This window comes from Prosopis cineraria, unplaced genomic scaffold, assembly GCF_029017545.1.
Source record: "Prosopis cineraria cultivar Desert tree isolate PC_DT_omini unplaced genomic scaffold, ASM2901754v1 PC10, whole genome shotgun sequence".
Lineage (NCBI taxonomy): Eukaryota > Viridiplantae > Streptophyta > Magnoliopsida > Fabales > Fabaceae > Prosopis > Prosopis cineraria.
Window position 1 is genome coordinate 172,119 of NW_026555341.1, and position 12,449 is coordinate 184,567.

The following is a 12,449-nucleotide window of genomic DNA, read 5'->3' on the forward strand; positions in this document are numbered from 1 at the left end:
TTATAACATAACTTGTCATTTCAGTAATTCATACCTGTAAATTTATTAGGAAAATTTGTTAAAATAAATTTTATGTATTCAATCTCATTGACTTGTTGAGTATAATATATTTGTTAAATCCCAAATCAACTTGTTAAATATGAAGCACATTTTGATTATTTCCTGCCAAAACGGTTTTAACCTAGTACATTCCATTAATCTTGCAATGTATTTTCAAATCCACTAGTCTTAGTTTGAAATTAAATCATTGTAAGAGTGCCTTATAGAAATTCATCTAAATAGTTTTCTCCACTTAAATCTTTTTTCATCAATGGCGCAGTTTTTTTTTTCTTTACACTTTTGTTTTGAGGGACTCTGAAATTGTAGACTATTGACTTATGGCCCATTAGGATTGAAGTTTTCTACACCACCGGATCATTAGCCAATAAAAAAAAAGTAAAAAATAAAAAAAACTGAGGATAATGATAATTAACTTGCTCTCAGCTACAATGGCACGGCCAATGACATGATCTGATACATCGTCCCCTGAAGGGGCACTCTCAAGCGTGATTTTGAGAAGTATTAGGGGCATATTTGAAGCGAATAAGAGTTTTGTGCTCGGGACATAAAAAGGATGATTTAACAAATATTGGAAGAAGATAACTTCATCCCGCAATACAAGACTTCTTTTCTCTTAAATTAATTTGGTTCAAAAAATATAAAAAGTTTAGTATTTTTAAATTTTTTATTTACTCTTACATTAATTACACAAGTTATTTGTTTATGTGAGAATTTATCGCTTTTTTATTAATTTATTCACCAGCTTTATATCATTTTAACTTTCTCACATGATATTTTTATTAAAATTATAGACATAAATGTTCTTTTTCTAATTCAATTCATTATTGATAATTGATGTTAATGATAAAAAGACTATAAGTATAATTAAATTTTATTGATATACGAATTATAATTAAAAATTGTTTATAATTTGGATAGATGGGTAACCCTAATAAGAATGTCATTTTAATGATAATATTTAACACATCATTTCATGTGTTATATATTTAAAAATTATAAATAAAAATCATTTTATATTTTAAACAATACAATTTATTACAAATTTAAAACTGAAAAAATCCGGGATTATCAAAGATAATTAATAGGCTGTATAGTAATTTTTTTTTTTTGGGTATTGTTATGCTCCCTCATAAAAAACCGTCAAAAATACAGTTTTCCGAGTAACTGTAGTGATCGGTCGTTGTCGATTTCACGTTATTCGTTTGATTTTTAATTTTCATTACAGAAAAAAGAAATCGCATCTCACGAGTCCTGAAATTCTTCTGGTTGTCCGCCCTCCGTAATCGCGGGCTGTTATTATCATGAATACAAGCATATAATTTGTATAAATATAAATATGATATAATTAATAACTGGTAAAAAAAATAATATAATAAATAGCGGTCGTAAAATAGTAATTGGCGATTTGCTCGGCATAGTTTATTTTCTCCCGGACGAAAAGCGAATCCCAGATTTCTTCGGACCGAGAAATCCATGGAAGTGGCGGTTGATGTCTGGAAGAGCCTGGAAGAGCCTGTGCAGTTCGGACAAGGCCTTTCCACTTAGTCTCCGAATTTTCTTCTTCCATTTCCGTGGCTGCATCTCTTCTCACTTCTTTGCTGGTGACTCGTCTCGCTGAAAAGTTCGAGTGCGAAATTTGTTAGTACTGCACAGGTAGAAAAAATTTGTTACTATTGCGGTTTTGTTGTATACATTTTAATTGAATTTAGTGCGGTGGGTTTATCCTATTTACAAGATTCAATTTGTGTATTGAGTTAACCCCGTTTCCGTTTGTGGGAAGTGGATTGGCAAAGTTGTTGGTTCTGTATAATTGTATAATGGACCCAAATTGCAAAATAATGCGGTTGGCTCTTGCTTATTTTGTATGTAATTATAGGGCAGGTATCTATTTATAGTCTATTTTCCTTTTCAAATATCTGGGGATAGTGTGAGTCCTCATTTAATTATTTTACTTTGTTTCTTGCAGTTCTAGAAAGCTGAAGACGCAAAATCTGGTTCTATTTATTATCTTTTGTCGTCTGGGTGTTCCGGATTTCTACTGCTTGGAGAGGAAGCAGTTTGATTCCAAAAAGGGAGCTCTTTATGATTTCAAATTTTGGAATTTTCGTCGAGATCAAAATCCGGTTGTTTGCGAGGACAGTGAAATACTAGAATTTGAAGGGAAATGGAGTCGACGTCGGGGCCATCAGTGGACGAAATGGTGGAAGAGATCATGAGAATTCACAGATCTTTACCAACCAGACCGGGAATTGATGAGGTTGAAGCGGCGCGAAAGCTTTGATTATAAATGCTGAGAGAGAAGACCAAGTGAGACTTGAAGCCATATCTAAACAAACTAAGAGCCCCACCGTACCAGACGAACTCTTCATGGTTCTGCAAGAGATGCAGAAGAACTTGATTCATTTTCAGAGCAAAGAGCAGAAGAGAGAGGCTCTGAAATTGGGTTGATCTCGAAAACGTCCATTCACTGTTTGATGATTTGATTCAGAGAGCATCTAAATGTTTTCCTCTCCCTCAAACTCAAATTCTCGCAAGTCCAGTTATTCCAACGGTTCCGCTTCCACGACTTCATTCAGCATCTCAAAGAATTCAGCATCTGCTTCAGTTTCTCGGGCCATGAATACACCATCAGCTGCCGCTTCTTCAGGCTTGTTCAACGCCGAGAAAGAACCCGTAAAGACACCGCAATTATTTACAAGAGATGACAGTTATGTGAACAAGTCCAAGGCATCATTCCACGGGGATGGATATGGAATTGGACCAAATATCTCTTCGAAGCCCCAGATATTGGATTCGTCACTAAAACCCACGACCAATTCGGGTAAGAAAAATGCCACTCTACATCAATCAAATTCCTTTTTGTTTAGGGGCTGTAGTCGCTGCCGCTAATACCCCTTTTGCTTTTCGACTCGAGGTTGATACTGAATTGTGACTTCTAAAATTGGCGCATAATCAGATGTCCATATTTAGTAATTATCAATTGGTCCACATATTTTGTTGTGAACTTAATTTAAGTTGAAGTTAACTGTTTTGTTCTGATGGAATGTGTTTTGCAGGCCAAGACGGTGATAAATTGAGTTTAATAAAGCTTGCCAGTATAATCGAAGTTTCTGCAAAGAAAGGTACTCGTGATCTCAGCCTTCAGAACAAGTTGATGGACCAAGTTGATTGGCTTCCCGATTCATTAGGGAAGCTATCAAATTTGATATCCTTAGATTTATCCGAGAATCGGATTATGGCCTTACCTCCTACAATTGGAGGCCTTTCATCTTTAACTAGATTGGATTTGCATTCTAACAAGATCACTGAGCTCCCAGATTCAATTGGAGATCTCCTTAGTTTGCTTTATCTTGATCTGAGAGGAAACCAGTTATCATCTCTGCCTGCTTCTTTGGCAGATTAATACGTCTTCAGGAACTTGATTTGAGCTCAAATCAACTTTCTGTGCTTCCTGACTCTATAGCGTCACTATTAACTTAAAAAAATTGAATGTGGAGACAAATGATCTTGAAGAACTTCCACATTCTATTGGTCAGTGTTCTTCCCTTACAGAGCTTCATGTTGATTATAATCGGCTAAAAGCCCTGCCAGAAGCCGTTGGTAAAATTCAGAGCCTTGAGATTTTGTCTGTGCGGTACAATAACATTAAACAACTACCTACAACAATGTCATCTCTGGCAAACCTGAAGGAACTTGATGTAAGTTTCAATGAGCTTGAGTCAGTGCCTGAGAGCTTATGTCTTGCAACCTCTCTTGTCAAGATAAACATAGGAAACAATTTTGCTGACTTGCGATCCTTACCAAGATCTATTGGGAACCTTGAGATGCTTGAGGAATTGGATATCAGCAATAATCAAATACGTGTGCTTCCTGACTCATTTAAGATGCTCAGTAAACTACGTGTCTTACGAGTGGAAGAGAATCCCCTTGAAGTGCCACCAAGACATATAGCTGAAATGGGAGCACAGGTAACATTCCATCTTTCATGTATTTTTGTTTTGATGCCAAGGAGGACCTTTCATTGCTTGAGATATAATTCCATGTCTTGTTGAATCTCAGGCTGTTGTTCAGTTCATGGCTGAGCTTGTGGAGAAAAGGGAAAAGAGGGATGTTAAGTTACAGTCACTGAAGCAAAAAAAGAGCTGGGCTCAGATCTGCTTCTTTTCAAAATCTAACAAAAGAAAGCGTAGTGGCATTGATTATGTGAATGACATGGCCAATTGGTTTGAGGGGATGGTAGCAAAGAGCGAATGCATGGTTTGGGGAGAAGAGTTACTGTTGTAGATTGATGAGGCTGCTCTGTCCAGTTGGCTGCTGATGTTGTGTGTTTTATTTGTTTGACAGGGACATGCTGCGTTGAAGCTCCACAATATTGTGCCTTATTTTTCAATGAGTTGGCTGTACTTGTGGCCTGTAAAAATTTGCTTTGACTCTTACAGAACTGTAGATTTCCCTCCCTCCCTCCCTCTCTCGGTTAACGTACAATTTGATTTTTCTACTACATTATTTCATCTGTATCTGTTGTCTTGAAAGCGGGAAGAAGTGTACACTCCAGCAAGCGAAATAGAAATGGCTAGCAAGGGAGAATCGAGAGTATGCTATTTATTGTTGAACTCAAATCGATGTTAATAAGTTATCCATTCTGTCCATTCTGCCACTTTGTGGAGAATTTTCTTTTTGGTGTAATATGGTGCTTATGCTTATTTTGATGTTGCTGAAGTTGGTGTACCACAGTTCTTTGCCGAAACTTCTTTGTTAAGAACTTCAATGTATTTGGAAGATTAACTATGATGTCTGCTTACTATGGTATCATTAATTGATATTATTGGTCAGCTTTGAAGTTCCTTTTTCATGGTAGATACAGAATTCTTTCAAGGTCTGGTAAGGACATCTTTTGGTTTTATATATATTAATTTATTCATGATCCATCCTACCAAAACCGTATGGTTTGCTTGGCATTGGTAATGGCATATGGATTTTGGATGAGTGGCCCGAGGGTTGGAAGGTTGGTTCCACACAAAGACGATCAGTTTCTCATCTTCTCGCATCAGGTTTTGAAGTTGATCCTCCAATTGCTTTGAGCCGCCTCTTGAACCAAGTCAAAATGAGCAGAAGGGTGAGGGTAAAACACAAGCTCGAGGTCGAGTCATACCTACCTGTATCCACCAAATAGATTCGTTTATTAGGTAACTGTCCTATTACGTTGATAGTTTAATCAACATCGGGCCCACGCCACAAAGTCGTTGAAGCTGTTCACAAATAAGAAATAACAAATCCTTAATCATTGCATTGCTCTTTGGAACATTAACGCTACGTATTCATATTTTTAACCCGAACAGAGTCAACTTGGAAGAGAGAATCTATTCGTGACAGTTTTTGGCGTTTCTCTCCAGTAATCATGTTTACATTTCAATAATCATGCAGCACGCGGCAGTATTACGAGAAATTATATCGATGCTGATGCATGTAGTCCACGTCTCATACCCACTTGTGCATTCTCCTTTCTATCTCTACCTTGTCATTCACTTTGCAATTATCAAATTGCCTTCTTGGGGTGGAATCCAACCATGAATTAGACTTCGCATTATGAATCCAAACTGGGACCTTGGTACCTGTTTGTATTTCAGTTTATATCTGATAAAAATACATTTGGTGTAACTATTTGTTAGATTTGACAAATGCATATCCCAAATTTAGTTTAGATGTACTTTTAAAAGTTAACCAAATAGGCACTTAAGCTTTTAAAATAAATAATACATGACAACAATTATTAAATAATTTTAATTATTTTTTTCTACTTTTCTTCATGACGTTTCAGTATTTTAAACTTTTTAATTTTGTCTCGTGAGTTTGTGACTCGGATTCGATCTGTACACACGACTCATCCAAAATTCTGGCCGCGCTTCTTCCTATTATAAGATCATTATTAATACACATACTTAGTTCTAATTGTTTCATTTAACTTTTAATTTAGTCCTTACAGTTTACAGTTTGTAATTAAATCTTTATGATCCTGTTCTTTACAAAATTTTCAATTGAGTGCACATTATTGAAACTATCAGTAATTTTTAATTTTTTTTTTTTTGAGTTACAAAGAGTATATTCCATCTCCCGAGATACTAAAGATAAAGGATAAATCCTGCCCAACCAAATTATATATATATATATATATATATATATGAGTGGAGATTCAAATTTTCAACCACCATGCTTTCACTTCGTAAAATTTATGCTGATTATAAAAAGAAAAGAAAATAACAAAATTTATGTTTACTGGCATGGAGTAAATTGGAAATTATATGAGCTACAAAATTTTAGCTGCAAATTTGAAACTATAAGGTCAAAACTTGAGCGTGGTTGTAGAGGCCAGAAACGCAATTGTTTGTAAATAACAAGTGTGGACACTGTGTCTATGTTTTGCATATAATCTAAAAAACAAGATACATGGCGCATCACATTGAAGGATGATAGTTACTGGATTCTCAAAAGGAAAGGGCTAAATTAATATTATGAAAAGATTTGAAGACGCCACAAAAGGAAAAAAAAACGGACGTGACCAAAAATATGAAGGATTAAAGATTGAATATTGGATATGACAACTAAAATGTGGCAATAAAAGAAGCATAGTTAATGAAGATGTAGGATTCTCAAAAATGGGGAGGGGACAGGTGAGATCCCGTGACATGTGAAGATGACAAGAGTTGGGGAAGAAGGAACCAGTCACGTTGAGAGGGCATGAATTTGTGGACATCCCTTCTTCTGGGGCTGTGTCTGGCACCACGCCATTCTTTCATAAATGACGGGGCCATTCTCGTGAGGCCTCCCTTCCTTTCAGCCTCAATAATTCATCGAACCCTTCCTTTCAGCCTCAATAATTCATCGAACCCTCTCCTCGATCTCTCCATTTCCCTTAGCAATAATTCACTATTATAGTTTGTGGTTGGAGAGTCGGTTATGGAACTACGGAACAACGCCTCTCCTCTACTCTTCACGACTTGTAACTTGCCTGTTTCTTGACCTTTCCTGAGAAGGACAGAGACCATTACGTGACCATGATACTACAGGGATAATCAAGAGAATTATGCTAGGTCATCAGGCCAGAAGCAGCACGAGAGACTTTTACTTTTTAACAAGCAGATGATTAATGCCAATGGAACAGAAAATCCTGCAACTCCAATTGCTGCTAAGTTTCTCATTACATTCTTCTGCCACATTTATAACATATGCAGAAATGATAGCTCTTGAACTGCAAATATGGACGCATAATAGTTATCTCCCCCACCCCCTCTTCTCCAAGGTAATTCAAAGACCTTCAAATAGTTTCCTACAATGATGAATCCAAGAAGGCTTGGATGATATTGGGACAAAATAAAATCTTGTATATTGTCTAAATTGACTAGCAATCATGCGCAGTCAGCAGAAAGAGGTGACTAGATCATTCCATTCGCGTCAGTCACAACTTCACCACTATTGGCCTGCAAGGTTTCTTTACAAAATCATGTTAAACAACAAGGATTAGGCTTCATCAATAATATGACTTGTCAATAGAACAGAAAAAAAAAACATAACTTGGCAGTGCCAACCAAAATACAGAAAATCCAGGAATTCTGCATTCTTTTTATAGGATAGCACAATGCACCTTGACTCACCGAATGGTCATTTTTTGCACCAGCTAGCAGCCAGTGCAGAAGTTTAGAAGCCATGCCATGTCAAACAATTTTAAACCGTATCCCCAGTTTTTGAATAACAATTTATTAACCTTTAACATATTTAAATGGCTCAAACAAACCACACGCAACCGCATCTTGTGCAATTTACCCCTCTATTTTAAAAACTCAACTATCAGCCCTTAGTTTCAAAATGATGTAACATTTATTTTGGCCAACAAAACGCACATAATTTTGACTCTTCTCTTTGCACCTTTGACCAAAAATCTAATGGAACTGACTGAATACTGCTTCCTTCACAAATCCAAACTAATTCAGCAAGCTTGAGAAAGGTTCAGACAAATTTGTGTGCTTTTTGTATTAGTGCATTATAAAGAGAGGAAAGCGAGAGGATTCAGATTTTTTCGCCTTTTTCCAAAGAGCCTGTTTTTGTCTGCTGGCTATGCGAAGAAAATATGGCATGACATAACCAGTATGGAGGGCCACTATGATTTTGGAGAGATCTACTTACAAAAGGGCCAAGTGGCATGGATTGTGAGTTTACAGGATCGGTGTTCAATTTTAGAATGAGAGGTTATGTTACACCAGCAATGGTTGAAAGAGGTTTAAATTAAACCTATTTAAAATGTTAGGGCCATTCCTACTGCATGATGGAATTTTAAATGCTTCTACAGAAATCAAAGCTTCTTTACATTTTTTTATAGCTCAATGGTTACATAATACTCATCCACACATTTGATGGTTAAACATAGTGACATACTTCTCGAATCTCAATGATCATGGCCCATGGTAGCAATTAGAGTTGCATATTGCCATTTGACAAATATCACAGCTCATGGCTAAGAACATGTTTTTCACTGTATGACATACTCAGCCCTATTTTGTAACAATTCACTTCAACCCTCAGGAAAAAAACATCTTAGAACGTTGTCTTTTTAAGTTTCTTGCCTTGAATTTGACATTTTTCAAGCATATGATTTTATCCTTGTCCACCTTCTCTTCCATAAATAAGCACTTAAAAAAAGAAATACCCCAACATAAAATTGATAAATAGTAATGAGAGTTTAAGAGACTAGGTTAAGCTCACAGAATGAGAGATAATGGTTCAGGAAATATGATTTCTCATTAAAAAAAAAAAAAATAGTAGTGTTTTGAGAACTAGACCAAGTTGGTCAAAATCAGTGAACCAGTGTCATAACCTCATCCCTAAAAAAGATGATTTCTCATAGAATAAAAAATAGTAGCGTTCTGAGAACTAGACCAAGTTGGTAAAATCAGTGAACCAATGTCATAACCTCAAGTTCCTAATCCCCTTCCTTGAGGTACCATTGTTTTTCTTTTTTGAAAGCAATAATCACATATTACTCAACCTCATCCCTAACCCCCTCCCCTGAGGCAGCCTCCATACTGGATAAACTTTGTGCCCCCAATATTTTTTTCATGCAGGCATCTTATGCTGTGATTATCTCTCAATAAAGAATCCTCATCTGAAAACAGAATTTGTGAACTGAAATTGTTCTAGGTAGTTTGGACCAATTTTCTCTTTTATCAAATGATATACCTTTCCTTTCTCAAAAATGCACCTTCAACATTAAATCATCAACTGTCTGGTATCTTTTTCTGATTGCTCTAGTTTCTTCTTGCTATATCAATATGGGTTGTATCTAACGAAGTCCAGTATTCACACATCGACGATTACATGTGGCATTGTCAGGGTAAAAAAGCATCGATGGACTTAAGATTTTTTGCATGAATAGGAAAATACTGGATCCAGTGCAACAAAAATGTTGTTTACACAAATTTTTAGGAACTCAGGAGATCAGACGTAATCATGTTTCCACTACTCATGTTGTCCAATGTAATGTATTTTTTAACGATTGAGTAGCATTGCATTGACATTTTCTTCATTTCATATGCTTATTGACATTAAGTGGAAGACATATAAGTTTAGAATAAATATTTCTGACTTTTAAAGTTATTGTGGTTAAATATTTGGCTTAGTTTTTGCTCCTTACGAGTTGCACGGGGAAGTAATAGCTAGTTTATATATATAACAACTAGGGGTAAAATAACATTCAAAAGATATAATGCCAAGAGGTAAGTTTGACTACAAGATAAACAAAGATCTCTAAATAAAACATCATGAAAAACAGCTCAGGAGGAATGCACTTACAGTCCCCTAAAACTTTAATCGTGTCATAGAACAACCATTGCAAAGTTATAGAAGGGCCAACCAGAAGAATTCTAATAGGAAGGCTCCTCGTAAATAGATTGGTTAGACCAATTTTCCTGATAGCCTGCTCATAAGAAGAGTAAATCATCCATCAAACCTCAAAATCTTCCAAAAAGTATCAATCAAATCCAAACATAGAGAAATAAATACCAGCACAAGACTATCAGCCTTTCTGTTATAAAGTGAAGCTACAATATGTCAGCTGGGTTCGAAATCAAGCTACAACAGACCCCAGCATATCCAGCTAAACATGTCACCCCAATTGTTGAGTTATTGAGCAATCCCCTCTTTTCTTTTCTTACAGCTTTGCGATACAAAAAATCAACAGAATGCTCAAATGTTGAGAACATCAACAGAATGCTCAAATGTTGAAACATAACAACAAAACTGCCAAAAAAATTAACACAATACTTAAATACCAGTTCATTGATGAACAACCATGTATTTTAATTCACTATCAGTGGAAAGTTGATTATTATAAGAACATGGTCCAATGTATCTTTGATTACTGAGCACACAGTCCACAGCCACACAACAGGCAAATAAACAGAAGACTTAATTAGTCAGAAACAGCTGCTCGAATTTGGACATAAATGAGCATTAATATAACTAATCACAAATTCCAGTAGGCACGTTAGTATGTATATGCATTGGTTATCACTTCATCCAATGAAAAAGACATTAAATATTAAGAATAAAAAATATATAGAGACTGAATACAGAACCATACATGGTAAAGGAAGGTAAGATGTTCAAATTGCATCTTGCAGAAAATTAAAATATGTTAGAAGATTTCAGTAGAATTACAGCCAATGTATGGAGGTGGGTATATTATCCATCTATTTATAAGTATATACCACGACCAGTTTAGGCATCAAATTACCATAAAAATGACATGTGGTTGTTGGTTGGTTCATTCCAAGTTGGTTATTCTGGCAAGTGGATGCATAACAATGCTGATATACCCTAAAATGCTAGACCTAGAAAAAGAAAATCCATTTGATTGAATTAATTTCATTTCAAGATATGTGAAATTACACGGAAGGTTTCGGCCCCAAAGAGGAAAAGCCCACGGTAGAATCTGCAAGCAGTAGAAGTTAAACAATCATCCCTAGAAATAGATGCAGACAAAGTATAAAACAATTGCATTAAATATTTACCCTTGCGTGCCTTCTGATGCATACAACTTCGGAAAGCCATCAAACAGCCCCCTTAGCAAAACAGGGCTGTGCCTGCACTCTCACTTTAACAGCTTCAAAAGGGCAAAGAGCGATATTGGCAAATACTTCAGCAGATGCGCTACTACCAAAGTAAACCACACTCCTGTTACTGTCTCCCATTATATTGGAATAAAGCCCCTTGAAATATTCATACAGACCAAACCTGCACCCCCCTTGAGCTCCATATCCAAAGAACTTGCCGCCCAACCTCTCCAGAGGGCAGAAGGCCCTTGTTCTCTTAATATTGTAGTAAAGCACGAGGAAATGCTGTAATATTTAATTGGATGTACCTACATGTGCATACAATCCCCCAATAAGAAATGATCGAAACAACTATGAAACGCTGGTACAAATTTCTAAACAATTAAAGGGCAATTCAAGAACCAACTAGGATGGAATGAAAATAGCATTATAAATTAAAACAATGCCGGGTTGAAAAGTGAAAAGTTGAAAACACTCACGCATGAGAAATAGTCCAAACAATAACCATGATAAGAGGGAAATAAAAAGAACAAATTCTGGTACAAGGTTTTCAGCAATTGAAATGCAATGCAATAGCCAAATAAAATAGCTTTATGAGCTAAAGGACAGGAAACAGAGCTAAGAAGAAAGAGGTAAACCTGCATATTGACTTTTAGAACGTCAAAAGGAGTGATGGCGAGATGGGTAGTGCCGGCACTAAGCATTCCTCCCATGGCGCAGAGCCCGTAATATCTAGGCGTGCCCTCAACGGCGGAATCCATGGACAGTGGCAGAAAGCTAACTTGGACTTTTTCCTCGAGCAGAAAACTCACGGACCCGACCTCACCTCTGCCCTGCTCTTCTATCCGTGTCAAGAACCCGTTGAAGAAAGGAAAGCAACTTTGTACATTTGCGTGGGTAAAGAAACATCAAGCTGCTGGACGGCACAGGTACGGAGGAATCGGAATCTTGTTCTGCGATGTGGAATCAGCATGACCAAGAATGATACGAGTTCACGGTTTGGCCGCGAGTTCTTCGGACTCTCCGAAAAGACGAGTCGGGTAACTGAAAATGAAGAATGAAACAAAAATTTTACCCTCGCTATAAGGAAAAGTTGAGGGGAAAAAATAAAAATAAAATACTTTTTTATATGGACAAATAAAAAAAAAGAGTAAATATATTATGCTTCATATAATTAGTTTTATAAAAATAAATTAAATTAAAATTATATTAAAGTTAATAAAATTAAATTAATTGTTAAAATATGACCAGCAAGGCTAATAATATTGCTATAATTTATTACACTTT

At 36.1% G+C, this 12,449-nt stretch overlaps 2 protein-coding genes across 2 annotated transcripts; one reads left to right on the forward strand and one right to left on the reverse strand.

Moving 5' to 3' along the window:
* Positions 1-1,571: 1,571 nt before the first annotated feature.
* LOC129321942 (plant intracellular Ras-group-related LRR protein 4-like) lies at positions 1,572-4,845 on the forward strand. The gene is given in 12 exon segments (XM_054967948.1): positions 1,572-1,713; positions 2,027-2,326; positions 2,329-2,502; positions 2,504-2,570; positions 2,573-2,881; positions 3,117-3,446; positions 3,449-3,532; positions 3,535-4,028; positions 4,120-4,317; positions 4,405-4,503; positions 4,594-4,653; positions 4,795-4,845. Coding segments are annotated over 11 exon segments (1,968 nt in total). The 5' UTR covers positions 1,572-1,713; positions 2,027-2,224.
* Positions 4,846-9,778: 4,933 nt separating this feature from the next.
* LOC129323147 (mitochondrial phosphate carrier protein 1, mitochondrial) lies at positions 9,779-12,196 on the reverse strand. Its single transcript, XM_054969722.1, is given in 9 exon segments — positions 9,779-10,024; positions 10,111-10,157; positions 10,160-10,320; positions 11,001-11,028; positions 11,031-11,041; positions 11,121-11,170; positions 11,172-11,383; positions 11,386-11,470; positions 11,801-12,196. Coding segments are annotated over 9 exon segments (939 nt in total). The 5' UTR covers positions 11,924-12,196; the 3' UTR covers positions 9,779-9,802.
* Between the last annotated feature and the right edge of the window lie 253 nt (positions 12,197-12,449).